The sequence below is a fragment of the Pagrus pagrus genome (genome assembly GCF_965226575.1).
Source record: "Pagrus pagrus genome assembly, chromosome: 3".
Classification (NCBI taxonomy): Eukaryota; Metazoa; Chordata; class Actinopteri; order Spariformes; family Sparidae; genus Pagrus; species Pagrus pagrus.
The window spans coordinates 11447758-11465877 of record NC_140187.1 but is presented as its reverse complement, the minus strand read 5'-3'; the positions used below and the strand labels follow the sequence as shown (position 1 = coordinate 11465877).

The 18120-nt window shown below is 43.0% G+C and overlaps 1 protein-coding gene across 3 annotated transcripts in view; it reads left to right on the top strand.

The window, feature by feature from the left end:
- The window catches only part of cbfa2t2 (CBFA2/RUNX1 partner transcriptional co-repressor 2), a 51709-nt gene that overhangs the window by 6906 nt on the left and 26683 nt on the right, over positions 1-18120 (top strand). The window contains exons 2-3 of one of the 3 annotated variants that reach the window (XM_084349234.1): positions 359-768; positions 5695-5812. In XM_084349234.1, the coding sequence (XP_084205360.1) occupies positions 5785-5812 (28 nt within the window). In that variant the 5' untranslated portion in view covers positions 359-768; positions 5695-5784. Of the gene's footprint in view, positions 1-358; positions 769-5442; positions 5813-18120 lie in introns of those variants that run through there. The other 2 variants (XM_084349235.1, XM_084349233.1) reach the window with 2 other exon arrangements.

Below are 18120 nucleotides of genomic sequence, written 5' to 3'. Positions count from 1 at the left end.
GCCCAGCGACCATTTTTTAACCCCCACCACCACGTTCAGTTACTCTCATTATAACCTACTGAATAATGTAAAGGTATATATGCATGAAGGATCCACGCAGTGGAGAGGGGACAGGATCTACATAATAGGGCTATCTCTCTCTCCATCTGGTCATGTGTTTATAATCTTCCCCTCCTCCTTCGTAGTGCTGATCAATCTGTCTGTCTGACAGACTCCCGTCAAATCTCCCCATAGTTTAGCTCACGCTTATAATATCACACTCGATGTACAGTCTGCGTCGGCTGTCTTATTTGCTGCAATTATTTCTGCAGAAGTGTATCTGTGAGAATGCATCTGTGTCTCTATCTGTGCATTTCAGTTGCGCGAGCTGACGCAAGCACTTTGCAGCCTCAGGAGAATTAACCAGGCGTCTGCCACCTGACCCCGTTGACTCTGACCATCCTGGGCTCAGCTGATACGCGTGCCGTGTGGCCCTGACATGAGGAGGACAAAAAAAAGCTGTAGGAGTGGGAGGAGGCAGAGGACAGAAGGACCAGCAGGCAATGAATGATTATGATGACTAGGGCCATCTTGCTGGCCTCAGCACCCTCCCCCCCCAAGCAGAAGCCCTGGCCTTGGCCCTGGCTCCCACATGGACTAGTGATCTGGCTCGGGTCGGCGTGGGTGAAGTGTCACCACCAGGCAGGGTCTGGCCCGTCAGCTGTTCAGGATGACAGGAGGAGAGGGGAAGAGAACAGAGATGTATGTAATAGAGGATGAGACAGATAGGTAAGGAGAAATAAATCATGAAAAGATAATTGATGAAGAGAGTGAAATCAGGAGAAGACAAAAAAAGAGGAAATAAGGCGCAGGAGAGAGGAAAGATAATATTGGAAGGAGCAGACTGAAACAATGGATAACAGGGAACAGGTTTTGTGGAGGTGTCATATCTGCCAGGCCTTATGCAACCTACAGAGCTCACACAGATGGCTCGACTGCTGAGAAAGTAGGGTAAACAGTCCTGGCTAATGGCGTGCCCCCCTCCTGACTCAGTACAGTGAAGTGAAGGAGAACAAAATAGGAGAAAACATTCCCTCATGGGGAGTAAGAACGTGTCAGGTCAACCACTGTACAGTGGAGAGGGTAAGTGAGTTTCAAAGGGTAAATGCGTGGGCTAGTATATTAATGGCATCTTTTTTACAGTGTTGTTGGCACCGTCAGATCATTAAAAGGCAGTCATTACTTAACTCAGCTGAGTGAGCCATGAGGAGGGGCAGCCAGGTCCTTGTGAGGCATATTTTTTTAAGTCTTTTAGTGTCTGGTCACATCAGAAAAATAGCACAGCAAACACACTTGCAGGTTGAATGACAGGGCTAATATTATAGCTCAACAGTTCTCCTCGCTCACTCAAAGGTTAGCACTGTGAAGATGGTTTGAAATTTGTCATCAAAGCTGAACTCCACGTGAAACATTACACGGTTTATTTTGCATCAACACATAAATTCACTGGGCATGGCTCTTCCATTAAAACAGATTGATTTCGGACAGAAACGGTGCTGATTTTTTTGGACACTTGAGTTTTATTAATATTACACTGACATATGATGACTCCTTGTTGGTGTGACTACATATCCATCAGATATGGAGCAACAATAGCATTCGTTTTGGGTTGTATCTATGGCCATCAGATCAATGTGCCTACAATATTCACTTTTTTAGCCAACCCAATTGCCAGAATAAATGTTGCCAATGTACGTTTCGACAAAAAAACAGATATGTTGAAAATTTACGTTTCTTTATGTTGCAAATTCATATTTATGTTGTGACAACATTGTGCTTATGGTCTGGTTAGGTCAAGGCAAGATCATGTTTTAGCTTATCTGGTTCTGTCGCCACAAACACGACTGGAAAAAGTCAGCTCGTATATGTACATGTAATCTGATGTGATGTGGGCTGGGTTTTGGCTTTTCCAAACTCTGGAAGGAAATATCCGGCACTTCAGCTGCTAAATGCTCCACTGTTTACCAGCAACTAGCTGATAACTTTGTTTGTTTGCTGTTAGGTGCCCAGCTTTTAGCTTAGAATGTTTTTTTAGTGCAGTAACAGGGAACTAAAAATGTTTTGCTGCAGGCAGGAAAACCAAAACAATCAGCTGAAATATTAAAATATTGATTAAAGCTGCTTTGTCACTATGATTATGACTATTATGACAACCCATATTTACGTTTACTGTTAGGTGACAAACTCTAGGGGACGTAGTAATTATATTGAGAGCAAAGGAGGAAGTCAGGTTTGAAGAGCATCTGCATATGAAAGCAGTCTTTCACCCAGAAGGCCACTGTTTGTGTCAACGTTAGGGTTATTACGTAACCCACTTAACTTACACCTGGTACATAACATGTATTTATCGTATGTGAAAACCATGATCTTTTCCTAAACCTACCAACATGGTTTTAAGGTGCCTACACCTAACTAAACTGCGACCATTACACAACATTAACCATGTGATAAAGAAGGTCCGGTACGCCTGTCAGTGGTACTCTCAGCGGTCGTATATGTTGTTTTGGGAGTTATTGGCAATCAACCTATTCAGTCATTTAGGTGTAAGGACATGTTTTCCATTATCTTTACAGGAACATTAATTGAAAACCTTTGCTATAGCTCAGCACATGAGACAGTCAGACAGTCAGCCAGCAGGTCAGGTCAGCTGATTTGCTGTGTAACAGTCCTTTTGGTGTGATTAAAGGGCCTGTGACAAAGACGCTGAAAGGCGATCAAGGGGGGCAATGGCCAGCTGTCACACACAGGCACCATAATGACCACAGCAAATCCCACCACCGTCTGAGCCTGCTTCTTCTTTGACTCCAGCCTCCTGCTAACTGACTAGTCATCTCTTTGTTAACCTGTCACAGAGCTGGTTGACAAGATGAGCTAGATAGGACATTGTTGTCACAATCAAAGCTTTAGTCTGGATTGATTCATTGTACGAGCAATTCACTGAATACATAGGGTACACATGTTAAATAAAATTACACTGACTGATTAGAAATAATAAAATATAAAAAGGTGATGATACAGAAATCGGCTATATGACGTAAGACATTTGTTTGCAGTGGAGACTATTGATAGTTTAAAGTCACATATTCCAGACACTGTTACAATACAACTCAAACAACCAGGCAAAAAATATGAATAGGTTTGATGTTCATTAGTCTCTTTCCCAAGAGCACGATTGCAAAATAAAATGCATGTTATTGATGCAGAACATGATTAAAACATCAATGAAGTAAAGTGTCTCGACTGAGATGGAGTAATGGTTCCTCTAAAGGAAGAAGAAGAAGAAGCTGTCATTAGTGTATTCAAAGTATCGCAGTCTCATTGTCTTCTCCACTTTGTTGTCTCTTGTGTTCTTCCATTTATTGCGTGCACCTGCCAGAGACTGTGTGGGTGGTTGATATGTTGAACTACAGACTTGCCCCCTTTTCTTTCAGACAGAAGGCCTAATGTCACTGGCAACATTTTACTTCATTTTCTCCAAAGCAGACTGTATCTGACATGTTTTGTTTTTACTTTACGCTGCAGTACCTGTCATAGTCTAACAGTTAATTTGTAGATCGTATCTTTACCTTGACAAGCAATTAACTGCTAGATTCTAATACAAGGACGGGCTGCTCAAAACAAGTACCTTATTTTGACACAAAGCTCATTCACTGTGCATTGCGGTGTCTTAATGACATTGATAAGAAAATAACATTGTCACCAGCAGCAAGAGACAAAATAACATAGGAAAACATTATTTAAATATGATAGTGAGCATATTGCATGAAATAAAGTTACTTTAAAGCAAAGATCAAATCATGTATTGTCAGAAATATCATGTCTGTTCACCTTCTTTTAATTGTTAATGAAAACAGCACAGTCAGCAGCACGTGACTTGCTTCTGACGGTGACACAGCAAGTGGTGACTCTTGGCTTCTGTGTCCCCAAACTGTAGCACCCCCCATGGTCCTCTGCTCCACATCAGAACAATTAGTGGCCCTTGGCCCCTTTGCTTTACACAAAAAAAGGGGAAAACCCTGTGTACCGACCCCCCCCCTACACACACACACACACCGAGGCGGCCGCTGATGGCTCCTTGGCTCATCCGTAGCAGGAGCTGTAGGTAATGACTCCTGCCTGCCACGGTGGACCTTAATTTGTTATTGTAGCAGAGCAGCTGTGCAGCATGCTGCAGAGAGCAGGTGGCAGCCTGGCAGGAGTGGAGGATGGGGGGCTGGAGGGGGAGGGAAGGAGGGGGAGGACAGGAGCGTGTGGCATATGTGGGTGGCTGTAGGAGGGAGAGGGGGGGTGGAAAGATGATGCTGGATGTGATTGTGTGTGTGTGTGTGTGTGTGTGTGTGTGTGTGTGTGTGTATGTTAGCTCACAACCCTCTCAGCCAGTATCCAAATATTATGCTCGTAAAGGGGAATAACACGTGAGACTACGGAAGCCCATATCTGCCAGTTTAAGGAAAAGATGTGATATAAACTAAGCTTGATGAAAAAAGAAATCCCAATGATAAGTCAGAATTTTGTGATACAAAAATGTATCTTGTATGTTGATTTTTTTTTTATCTCATATTAATGATATTTGATCTCATAATAACGACCTTTTTATGTCATGATTTCGACTTTTAATCTCATAATTGCATTTTGTCTCATATTTTCTACTTTTTATCCCATAATTTTGATCTTGAATAGATGTTTTATCTTCTACTTTTGACTCTTTATCTTCTAGTTTCGACTTTTTAACTAATATTAACTACTAATATTTTGACTTTTTATTTCATAATTATGACTTTCTATCCCATAAACATGACTTTTTTTTAATCACATATTAATGATGTTTTATCTTGACTTTTTATCTTCTAATTTTGACTTTTTAAGTCTGAATTATGACACTTTATTTCATAATTATGACTTTTCAATTCATAATTCCAAAATATTATCTCATAATTATGACTTTTTAACTCGTGATTTTTGCTTTTTATCTCATTATTTCGACTTTCTATGCCATAAGAATGACTTTTTATTATTTCATAGTTATTTTTTTCTCAGAATTTTTGTTTCCTATCTCATAATTATGACTTACCAAAGGGATATTTATTTATATATAATATATAAATATATATATGATGACACTATATTCAACTTTTGTTTTATTTTTTATTTTTTGCTCAACACTTTAAACTGACACTAACTCATCTCTTCGGGCTGCTTATGATCTGATGATGACATGAAGTATCATACATCATTTTCGGTTTCGCCAGGCTCTCCATATCCTTGCTGGTTTCAATGTCAATTTGTGGAGGCATCCCAGACTATAGATCGAGGCTGGGGGAAGAAAAAAAAAAACTCAAATCAATACGCCAACAAGTCGAGGTCATAAACGACTTTGCTGTGGGCGATGGAAGTGTGTCTGCTGTGAGGATTATGAGGGCTGCTGAGCTCTGTCCTCTTGCTGCCGCTCGGAGTTAATCATCGCGCAGACACCCTTCTCCTCCGGAGCTTTTCTCGGCTTTCTGCTTAAATGCTCACAATTAGTACCGCCCACACAAATATTTTCTCTGTTGCATGAGAGAGAATAGGAACCTGGTGGCGAACCGGATCGATCGTCTCCTGCAGGTTTCACTTTATTTCAGCACTGAGGTGTTTTTTTTATTTGTCATTTTAAAGGTGTTTTCGTGTCGCAGAGAAACTGAAGGACTGTAAACAGCCATCATTCTGCCAAGAAGAAGAAGAAGAAAACTCCCCAACACGAAGAGCATGGTCGGAATGCCGAGTGTTTTAAACTGTGAGTACACTTTAATTGTAATCTAACATGCTGCTGAGTCAAATGAAGCGTCACACTGGAGCTACTTTTACCGGATCTTTACGCACAGGTGCGCACTGTATACAGCGTTTGCACCTGCACGCGTTTCACACCACGCTGCAGCTGAGTCATAACAAATGGCCCGTATGCCAGTGATCTCATGTATGTGTTTTACATAATTAAGGAGCCATATCTGAGCTAAAGGGGCTGTCCTCGCCTCCTAATGAAAATATAGCAGAATTAAGCTTTATCAAGGCTACATTATGTGCTCAGAAAAAAAAAAAAAAACTTCTCCACTCTATTATTTTCTGATTCCTCTCCCAGAGCTGGCTAATTCTTCAGAGAGGACCTTTTGAATGTGTTACTTCAGATCCTATCAAATCATTATAATGACCAAACAAAAACCCAGTCATCCCTTTGTCCGCTGAGATCTTACGCTCATTAGGATCCATTAAAGAGTGAGAATAAACTATGCATAACACATACTCTATTGGATGCATTATCCCGTATATGGCCCCCACAAGACAGCTATTATGCACCCATTTGATTGAATAGCAGCTTTTCGGTCTATGTGTCTTTTCAGTGGAGGATTTGGAGCCCTTAATCCACCAGGCAGTTTTTTTTTTTTTTCTCTTTCCACCATCTGGAGTTTACAGCTTTTTAAGACAAAAACACCAGGCGGTGTGAAACCAGGCTGGAGCTGCTGCTTGATGCCAGGAGGAGGTTTTTCTCCTTTTTTTTTCTCGCCTGTGGTTTCTGTCTGCTTTACATCAGGGGTCAATGGTACAGTCCTGCAATGCAAGTGGGGTCAGCAGGGCCTGAGGGCAGGAGCCCCCATGTGTCACTCTGACACCCCCTCAGGACTCCTGTCGCTCCTCTTTTCACCACACAGACACAAATAATCGCATGACAAAGACATGACTGTAATGCTGATGATGATGATGATGATGATGATGGAGCTACAGTGACCACCAGGGAGCAGCAGAGAATTCACTGTAATATAAAACTGTAAACATGATGGATACTGGGTTTGAAAGCAAATCCTGTTTTGGAAAATTTGGTTCCAACTAAAAACCAAGAGCAGATAAAAAAAAAAACGTGTATTCATCTGCTTTACCGTAATTGTTGTTTAGCTGGACTAATCTGATGTTGTGCAGAAAGCTAAATAGCCCTCTGGGAAGCAGGGATGCTGTGTGTACACTGGGAGAAAATGTGTTAAAGAGCATGTGGGCTCAACATTGCTCACACTAGTCAATCATTCCCATTCTCCCTTGATTCAATTAGCTCTACTTGAAAACATGTGGATAATTTGGAACTCCTGATAATTTTCCCCGTTTGCCTTTTTCTTTCTTTTCTTTGGGGTGGGTTAGAGAGTCAGATTCCAATCCTCTGACATTAAAAGGGGAAATAAACGACAAAGGGGCCCTGCAGGTTTGCATTAGAGACCTAATTGGTTTTGGCTTGAGTGGGCTGTTAGCGTTGCCAGACGTGGGCCCTTTGTGTTTTGCCATGTGGGAGAATTTGCCGGTGCTGGAGGTAGGGAGAGGTGCCTGCAGATCTTCTCTGAGTCACCCCTGCTTGTGTCTGTGGGCCGGTTGTGTGCGTGTGTGTGTGTGTGTGTGTGTGTGTGTGTGTGTGCAGGAGAAGTGTAGTTTTAGGTACGTCTGGGAAAATGTGTGCAAATGCGTTGAATTGCGTGTTTTCCTCTGTTTTTCTGTTCGCACTCGTTTCTATCTGTTATCATGTGTCATGCATTTGTTTTTTTTGCGATATGTGTGTGCTCGGGTGCGTGTTTGTGTGTGTCAGGCTGGGAGCCCAGTATCCTCCTCACTCCCTCTGGTCTCTGCGTGGGTCTTTTCCACCAGCAGTACCACCTGTTAGTGTTTTACTCAGGGCCTCAGGGCTACAATGACTGCAGAACCTTCCAGATTTGCTCATCAAGCCCCATCAGATCGGCTCCCTTACCTAAAATCTGGCTCCCATTTCCTATCACAGGACCAATCTGAGCTGGATTCCCTGGTGCGGTTCAGCTGAGTCAAGATGGTGTGCAGTGGAACCGATGCGAGCTGAGCTGAGTTTGATTAATGACTCATGAGTGACAACATTTCATTCAGCCTGCTGCACTTCTGGATCACACTTAAGTGTTTGCTAAGTGTGGTTTTAGTGGGAGATGGGATGTTTAAAGACTGGATTTATTGGGTCACTTTTGTCTCCCAGTGCTCCACATGTGAGAACCACAACAAAGAATCTGGCATCCGATGTTTGAGTAATAATAAGTGGCCAGATTACAATTTTAACAGGCTTTCATTGCAGATCTATTGCTATTGATCACATGCTGTGAAAACTGAGTTTAAGATAAAATGAACCCTAATTGTAAGAGGCGTTTATTACACAATGGCAGGAAATAATAATAAATCATCTCTGCAATTTGTATTCAATCCCAAACCACTGCAAACAGCATCATCAGTCCCTCCAAACACATAGGATTTGTCATGTTCAGTGTTTCGTGAGACCTCTGAGCTTTCTGTCCCGTTGTCTGTTTCCAATTCAGCACGCTGTGTTCCCCTGTCTATTACTTCAGACAGTGTGGCAACCTGAAGCTAAGCTTTAAAAAAAAAAAGAGAAAGAGAGGAGTGACCAAATAGTTAAAGGAAAAAAAACAGCAAGCGAAGGAGAGTAGAAAGGGATTAACTGTCAGGGAGAATGTGAGGCTAATTGAAGCCAGTTTTGCACAGCTGTTTCTTGTTGCTGTGCGGCACTGCACGGAGCGGCTGGGAGGATAGGATCCAGATGTGAGCTTGCGCCGAGGATCACCCGCCAATAACAATCCTCAGAAATACCCAGCCGTACAGGAGACGAGGGCTATTAGAGTGTCCGCTCTCTCGCCCACCCCCCTGACAAAACATCACTTCTCCGCCTCTGGAAGATAACCCAGCTCGGTGCTTTTTACTCTTGATTGCAGCTCTCAGCTCGGCTCCAGAGCGTTGTTAACACTGTCATTTGGTTATACCGCCAGCCACCGCGGTGACCTCCGTATTCAGGTGTCACGAGGTAGCGTAAACATCGCTTTGACACATTTGACTATCCCAGAAAGGCGGCTCGCAGGGTTCGAGAGTGGTTTTGCATATTTGTTATATGGCTTTTGAAACATTCAACCAAAAGGGATTAAGCGTTCTTTTGTGTGTTTCTTCTGTGTTTCATTTAAATCATCATGGAAAAAAAAAAAAAAATCATGTATGCTTTATCAGGGCGGCGGCATGCAGGTCCCAGGATTGTGTGCCGGCATTTATTCGGTCTTCTACTTTAAGTGGAGGGACACAAAAGCGCCCAGTCACTTCAGAGTGAATCGGAGTGGTCAGGCAAAAGAAGAAGAAAAAAAAAAGCGAGTGAAAGGAACTTATCAGCACATTATGCTTTTTTAATGCCCCCGTCCCTCTGTTCCCACTCCTCAAGCCTTTCACCCCCCCTCCATCATTTCCCACTAGGCTCAGACAAGAGGAGTTAGCATTGGTTCCCCCTTTTCTCCACGCCTTCCAGGGTTACCCCAGTGCTTCGTTCTCACCTCCCGTTTGTGTCTGATGTCCGGCCTCCCTCCAGCCATCTCTCTTTGTTCCCATCCAGTCTTTCTGTCCCCATACCTCTTTCCATCTCCATTTTTCAGCCCTTATCCCTCTCTCCATCCCCACTGGTCTGTGTTGGCCGCAGTGCACAGAGTCCAACTGCAGCTGGCCTGTCATCGCCTAGAGGGAAGCTGACATCCAACTGCTTATAAGCTCTTAGTGAAGAGTCTCAGTTCATGGTTTGACAAGATACAGGCAATATCAAACTCTTTAAACCCTTCTTTGTATCCTCTTTCCATTGTTGTATTTTTATAGAACGTTTCGTAACATTAATTCATATATACATTTATATGTTATATTACACATCAAGGGTGGGTGAGAATTTTACGTTGTGACCACTCTGGAAGGCGTCCATGATCTACTTTTCAGACAAATTGTGAATCTCACATAACCTTATTGACTAGCAGATCTGCTTTTCGTGAACAAACCAATAGGGTGACGTAGCCAAGTAGTTGGCTATGGTGATTCGATGAGTTACTTCATATGATTCTTCCTTTGTTGACATATTACCATATGATGCGATACTATACAATGCAATATATGATACAGTACGATACGATACGATACAACACAATATGATACGATACGATATGGTAAGATATGCTTTATTCTCCCCTAACATATTGTATCTACATGCAAGTGCCATTAGAAAACTAAAATAAACAAAAACATCATATTGCACAACTTCACACAACATTGCACATGGGCAGCAACGTGCACTCTAGAGCAGTATCGCACAAAAACAACATATTGTACTGTACAGTAGCATTGCACAGAAGAACAATGTATTGCACTATAAATACAGCAAATTGTTTAACTAAGGCTCAAGCTATGTCTTTATCACGATTGCAATACATATTTATGTGATATTTTATATATATTATATCATCTTTTGTCAGCATCTTTTCTCTGTATAATTGAGGAATGATTTCTGGAATCACTTACTGCCAGAATGATCCTCACATATCAAATGAAACACATGTAATGCTTATGTGCAACAAGCTCAAACAGCAAAAATCTCTGACCCAGATAACGACTGCTTCACATCCTGACAGATAATGATGCAGATGATCTGTGGCCTTGGCCTAGTCTCGCTTTATCAGGCAGCGAATGTGACAGAGGATCTTAGCCTAAGCCAGAATCACTCCTGAGCTCTTCTCCCCACGTGTCAGCTCTGAGTTTTATGACTTTTGTCAAGTTCACCTCATCTGTCCCTTCTCTGATTTCACTCCTGCTGGGCTTTGTGCTGTCAGAAAGCAGGGCCTGCTCTCTTCACTACACGCACATAAACTTGCAATGCGCTCTGTCTGCTCTTGCTCCCGGGGAGGAATGCGTTCTGGGTGCTGTTGTTTATGTGTCTTGTCCTCAGCTGGTGTTTCTGCTTGTTGTCTTTGGCTGTTTGTCCTAGCGGAGTACTGTAGTGAGATGTCAAACCCGCGGTGGGTCTGCTGAGCAACAACAAAGCAGGTGCTGCCACAGTTGTACGATACGGCCCGCAAAACTAAGCAAGAACAACTGGGAAGGCAGGAGGAGGTTTGGTTTGGTTTGTTGTGTCTTGAAATGAAAAAGAACTAAAACAAGTAAAACTGTAAATACACCCCCCCTCCGTTACACACACAAATTGAGGACTGTATTGCAACATTGACAAGCCCAAACATCCCCAAGGCTTAACCTTGGGAAATGCCAACACATGCCTCTGACTCTTTGTGTGTGTGTGTGTGTGTGTGTGTGTGTGTGTGTGTGTGGCTGTGTGCAGAGACAGCCGTTATCTTCCCTCAACTTTAATTGAGCCCTTCAGAAATCCCCCAAAACTATTGCACGCACACTCAAACACACACACACACACACACACACACACACAGTGAGTAAAGCCTGCAGGCTCTATCTCCCTGCCTGGCCAGGTGTTCCCGGCTCCGCTGCCAGATGAACCACCTGCAGATCACAGGTGTGGCCATCGCCGAGGAAGAGAACAACACAGCTGCTCCTGCAGCGTCAGAGAGGGAAAAACAGAGACGGAAAGTTTATATAGGATCAACTGCTGGCAGCAGGACGCGTGCACACATCAGGCAAAAACACACAGTATATAAAGTTACATTATATCGTAGGTGGTGTTGTCATCACATGCCTATCTTGAAAGACAACTTGCTCTTTCTTAGCCTGCTGGCGACGTGCATTTATTTAAGGCAGTTCGGTGTGATGGCTTTGACAGGTGCGGGAGTTGTTATGAGCCTTGACACAGTAACCTTGACATGTACAGTGAGTTCATTTATTGTGGTGACACTGAAAATAGAAAGCATATCAGTGCTATTGTGTTCTGATAATTATTTCTCGGCTCCTCTCTTTCAAGGCTTAGTTTAATGCTCCAGGTCATGGCAAATGGTGGGACAGGCAATCATCTGCAACAACAAAGATAAACTTATACTAAACATTTTACACAGCTACAGTTGAGGGAAATCATTATTAGAATTATTCAGTCACACTTTCTATAATGTAATTCTTAAATATGTAATCACTTGGGCATGATATGTGTTGTCTTAGTGAGTATAGTGACTAGTGCATCAGTTTGTCCTAATAAGGTGGTGTTTATCCTGCATTGTCATAGTTAATGTTTCTCTAGAACCATCATCGCAGCTGACCAATCACGTTTCTGTGAGGTCATTGTTTTGTTACAGCGACTTGAGAAATACACACATGGGAGAAGTTAGCTTTTCTAACATGTGGTAAAGGTTGTGAAGGAGTCTGTTATAAACACAAGGATGACATTTTCTTAAACCAAACCAAGCAGTTTTGTTGCCTAAACCTAACAAAATTGCAGGGGAAAAAATGAGTCTAAAAATAAGTCAACAGTGAGTTCTGCACTGTGCACGTGCCTTGGTCACCTGAATGAAAGTCCTGTGCTTGACCAGTCATCCACCGTGACCTGCTCCTTATGTGGACCTGGATAGAGCAGTGCCACTTGCGTCCAATTTTGCCCAGTGGCCACTTGTGGTATTACAACAACAAAAAATACCCCCTGTATTTTCGAAAAGCATTTTCCTCATAAACAACCAAATGATTATAACTCCTTCTACCGTCAATGTTTTGATCCATGAAGTATTTATTTTTGTAGTACTTTCCTTGACCTGAGAAAAGCAATTTAAAAATCTGTGACATCATCACAGTGTAAAGTGTATGGGCTGAACAAGGGCTTGTGGGAGAGGCCAGCAAGAAAAAACCCTACTGCGCATACCCAGTGGGCCGCATGAACAACAAGTAGACCCGGACGCTGGAAACTCCATCTTTGGGTACGTTATCCAGCTCTATTATAAATCTGCACCTTTTGGTCGGTTGCAGTGACGGTCTTGGAACAACATTAATTACTATTCTGAAGGAACACCCAGCACAACAGCATCAGATCAACCTCTTGGCACGACACCTTCACAACGACCAATAAGGGATGTAATTGTTTCAATGAACCATAATTAATTCCCTATATAAAAAGGTTTTATAGTCAAAAATCTGTTCCTGTCCAGCTGTGAACAATATACAGCACTGTCCCTTAATTAAAGCCTGTTGTACTGAGAGGAATGTCCAGTGCGTAGTTCCTCACTGCACGTGTAACGTCTGTGTGTGGGCTTGTCCCAAGCACACGCAGTCCTTTAAAACACAACTTCGCCCAAACATGGAGTTGTTTATGGGAACTATTCACGTTTATGTGCCGACAATTGGGTGAGGCTGGCAACTCGGGGCAAATTCTGATCCGTGGTATCATTTTCTAATTAGCGAAATTGCTGCATTTAAGGATTTGACTGTGAGTGCAGCGGATGGATATCCCCGACAGCGTATCTGGTACATAAGTTAAACGGGAGAGCGGCTGGAGAGACTTCGAAAAAGTGCGTGGTTGTTGAATATCGTTTAAGGGGAGTTATTGGTGAGAGGGGTTTGGCGTCTGGCTACGCACTTGGCCTCCCTGTGTGGAAACTTTCGGAAGATGCAGCCAAGTGAGCGTGAGACCCACTGCTCATAAATTTCAAGCACACATGCAGCCTCTCATACCAACTCACTTTCCCTCTCACTCATAAAAGACGCGCTCATGCATGCGTTTCTCTCTCTGCCGTACCCTCACGTCTTCTTATATTCGCTCGTCTCTATTTGTATCTGCCTTCGCACACATACACACACTCGTTGCACCCGAAGAGCAGCCGTGTGTCTCCCCTCTGTGTGCCGAGTGTAATAGGAGATCTGAGGGTTTTCCGTGGGTGAGTAGGCGGGTCAGACCTTACTTAAACTAATGGCTCCCAGCAGTGTTGAATAGCCAGACACACTGGAGCCGAGGCCTGAGGTTTTGGAATGCCACTGCCGGCTCAATGCCTGCCTTTCATCGGCACCGAGCGAAGGAGAGAAAGAGAGAGAGAGAAAATAAGAGAAAGGAGGGGGAGGAGGAGGAGGAGAGAGGAAAATACGGGACCCATTTGTTTTGGGTGATATGAGGATGCCTGAAAAGGAGGGCACAATAGTCGTGGAGTGGAAGGACAGAGGGGTGGGGGGCCAGGGTGGGTCGGTGGACTGCGGGGAACGAGGGGAGGGGGGAGGCGTGTTTGGGCTTGTGGGGTGTCAGGAGGGGGTAAAGTACCAGTCAGTGGTTGTTTTGTGTCAGAGCACTGTGGGACCCCCCTGACCAGCCACCCGTTTGTTGTTAATGTCGTTGGGATGAGCTGCGAATGAGTCTTCAGGGAATCAATATAGCTTAAAGTGAGGCCGTGTCCAAACTAAGGCGGATAATGACAATGTTTTTCTGTCTTTATGTCCTTCCATCCAGATTTTTAAGCGTTGTCCATCAACAAAAACATATTCCAGGGTTCATACAAAGTCTTGAAAATGCTCAGTTTTTACTGATACGTCTTCAAGGTTAGGAATATGCTTGAATTCTAATAAACTCATTGAAAACTCCTTGAAAAATGCTTTATTTTCAACATAATGTGGTGCTTCATCGACACAGTCGCTCGTGTAAACCAAAAACCTCTCAATATTTGAATATTTGAAAAGACACTATCCCCTCGTCATATTTGCTTGTTGTCTCGTGGCGTCTCACACCAGATGCAGAGGAGCTAGGAGCTAGATTAACTGACACAAGCAACGTTTTTTTTTCTCCATCCACCCAGCATCATGAGGGCGACCATCTGCTCTCAGAATCTGCGCGCATCCTCTGAGCTTTGACGTTGTGCGAGCATACACATTGAAGATACAGTAGCCAGCTAACTATTGTACCTGCTCATGCTAAATGCACACATCTGATTGAACTGTTTGTGGGGGATACACTGTGCAAGTCATGTCTTCAGTCATGGTGACAGGTTAATTAAAAATACATCAGGAATCCAATATAGGACTGTATGTCAGTGAGCTAGACAGCTTTTTCAAGTCATTCATGTGAGGATATCACAATGATCTGCCCTGTAATGTTATTTAATTCAGTGTCACGAATGGTACTTGCTCACCAAACCAGATCAGACTTTTTAAAGTTCTCTGCACAACAACTGTGATTGTCTACTTTGAACCGCACACTAAGTGATAACAGACAGAGGCACAGAAATAGAAGCTTTGTCCTGAAAATGAATCCTATGCAATCGGGTGTGTGTGTGAACTGGTTCATCCGTTCAGCCACACTTCTCACCAACACCAGTTTGAGGTTTCACAACTGCCATTTAAAGGTTCGCTGTGGAGTTTTAGACCTCTAGCAGTGCTATGGAGCTGGTTTTTTTTCTGTTCATTTCTATCTCACAGGATTTAAAATACAATATATGAGGAAGGATGTGTACTCGTTTGCTGGAAGAGAAGGATACACATTTTGAATACGCATTTTAGTGAGTAACACTGAATTTAAACATCACTCGTTTGTTTACAAAGGCTCCAGAGGGCTGCTTTAACTTAAAGTCATAGAAGAAGAATACATTAACATGTATTTTTTCTATTCATTTGATATTTGAGAGTGCTGAAGTAGAAGCAAAAGTGTGTGTGTGGGCGGGGGGTGATGTTCTGGGAATCTCATCCTTCCCCTCACCATCCTCCAATTCTGCTCTTTAAATTTCACTGTCCAGAAACAACACATACAGTAAAATCTGGTTTTTGTTTCGATGACCTATCACTTATCAGACCCTGCGGACAGAGAGAAAAAAGGCCGCACTTTAGCCTTGATTACTACCGAGAAGAAGCATCTTTCTTGATCTCTAACTCTGTTTGTGTTTTGCTTTTGTTTTTTTTTTTACAGTAAATGGTCCTCCAGACAGACATGGACCTGGAAAATGACGTGTCCCTATTAGATAAATGTGCAATGGAAAATGTGTCCATGCGAGATCAGACAGGGAAATCTATGGCTGCATCAGATTAGAGATGGAGGGAAGGAGGGGAAGGCGAGGGAGGGGAGCCATGGCGGTAAGATGGTCAGAGAAAAAAAAGGGGGCAGAAACGATGAGGCTTGGTGGGAAACATAGCGACACCATTAATAATTAACTAAAAGAGACTAAAGAGAGACCGAAAGAGATGTTCTTTGGCCATTGTTGAAAATGTTTTAGGTGTCCGATGATATATATGCTGCTGAGTGTCAGGTACTGTTGATTTTAGTGAGCTCTCATTGACAACCATTTAGCTCATTCAGCAATCTGATTGGTTGTTCAATCCGATTTAAGTCATTTGGCGTGGTTTCTCCTTTTTTTCTCAGCTCTACATTTCGTTTTCATCTGCCACAAACAAAGGATCATGTGCTGATAATAACAAGGCTAACGCAAAGAAAAAGGGTAATAAATAGAGGAAAACTCAGTTTCCGAGATTAAAGTTGTAACGTCGCGAGAAAACAATTCAAAATATGAAATATTTTTGTTAAGGAGCCACAATGCTTCACTTTGCAAGGTTGGATCGACGTGATCGCACCACAGATGCCACTGCTTGCTGTGTATTATCCTCCATCTGTCCGTTGTGTTGCGGTTCCTGATGCACAAAAATATCATCATCTTATCCAAGTCAATATGTTGGTTTCCTCTGAGTAGGCCCGATTCACAGCAATATCTCTTCAAAGTTTGGATAACATAGTAAAAAACAGAATTTTTAGAAAACAACAATTTAAGAACAATTTAAGAAAATATTCAAGTTTTTTGCTCGTTAATTAGTGAGTTTACTCGTTAATTTACCACTTTCATCTTTTTAGTTTTTTTCTTAAAATATAACCGCGCTCCCACCATTTTTTATTTCTTTTAACCTACATTGGCCCTGATATGCCTTCGTAGTCGCGGTTATCTAGTTTCTCCTCACTTGAGGGTGCTTGGCACTGGTGGACAGGGGGGTGCAGGGGTGCCTCCAAACACTGTGAAAGTGCCCTCTTGGATGGTAGATTAAGCAGGAAAGTGCCCTCCAGAGTGCTCTTCCAGTGGATATGATGTAGCGAAGTGCCCCCTCTTCACTATGAATATATCATGACTTTCTGCGCACTAGTGCCCCCTCGCATACATGTGGTTCCCTTTATTTTTTTGGCGACTGCCCCTCAGACATCCACCACTGGTGCTGGGTATGTATGTGTTGGTCATCGGGCAAATTTGCCTGTATTCATGCTCGTGAGTTTGATGTTTCAGGGCTCAGTAGAGATCTTCTGGCCAGTGGCGTTTAGGTTTGTGGAAGACGGGCCAGAAATGTCCTGGCTCCCTTTCCACGCTGTTTGAGGACGGACAAGCTTGATAACTAATAAGGCCGCAGTCGCATCTAAGTCACACCACATGCACACAAGATCTCACAAAGTTTGACTTGACGCAGTGTGAAGTGGGAAAAGCTTCTGTCTGGAGGAAGCTGCGGCTGGGAAAAGAATACAAAGCGGCGGCGTCATTTTTTTAATGAAATTTCTATAAATCACTGTCGTCATTTCACAGTGATTTGGCAGCAGCTCTCCTCGTGAAATCCCATCTCCCAGATTACCCTTTCAAACTCCTCAGCGAGTGCTGAGAACAAAATGCTCTCACCATGTGTGAGTTGCATCGCCTCATGAAGATGATTGTAGCTGCACAGTGTGTGTTTCAGGAAGAGTTTCTGTTGCTTCAAACACCCAGCGGCGCTCATGTGGCCCGTTGCCCAAGAGACCTTGTTTTGTCAGAGGATATCTCAAATTTCACAATTTCCGTCGTAATGTCAGCTATACTGGAAGACTGCTGATGAAAATATCAAGCGTTGGGGATCAAGATCATGGGTGTATGTTCAGTGGGAGTGGGGGCGGGTTGTTTGACAGTCCTGTTTGCTGTGGCAAACAAAAACAGTTCCTTAATCACTGGCCACTTGGCAGAGGGGAAAATCTGGCAACGCCTCATGTTACCCATTCAAATATTTGCATGCAAACATTACTTTGTATCTCACTGTCTCCCACTGAAAGAATGTGTGCTGTCGGTGTCAAACAACAACCATAAGGCAAAAATCTGGGTGCCAGGGTGATAATATTCAACATTACAAATGCAACTTTGCTCGAAAATTAACTGAAGGACACAGCTGGAAAGAGGGGCTGCATTTTTCAATTTATCTGACAAACAGTTCAGACAAATACTGTAGCTGCTCTGTTCAGATGGGATACAGAGGTACGGCACAAACACCAAACTGTCAAAGATGAACTCTGTTTAAAGAGGCTCACACTGGAGTCCCTTGAAAGTAACTCTGAAACCCGTA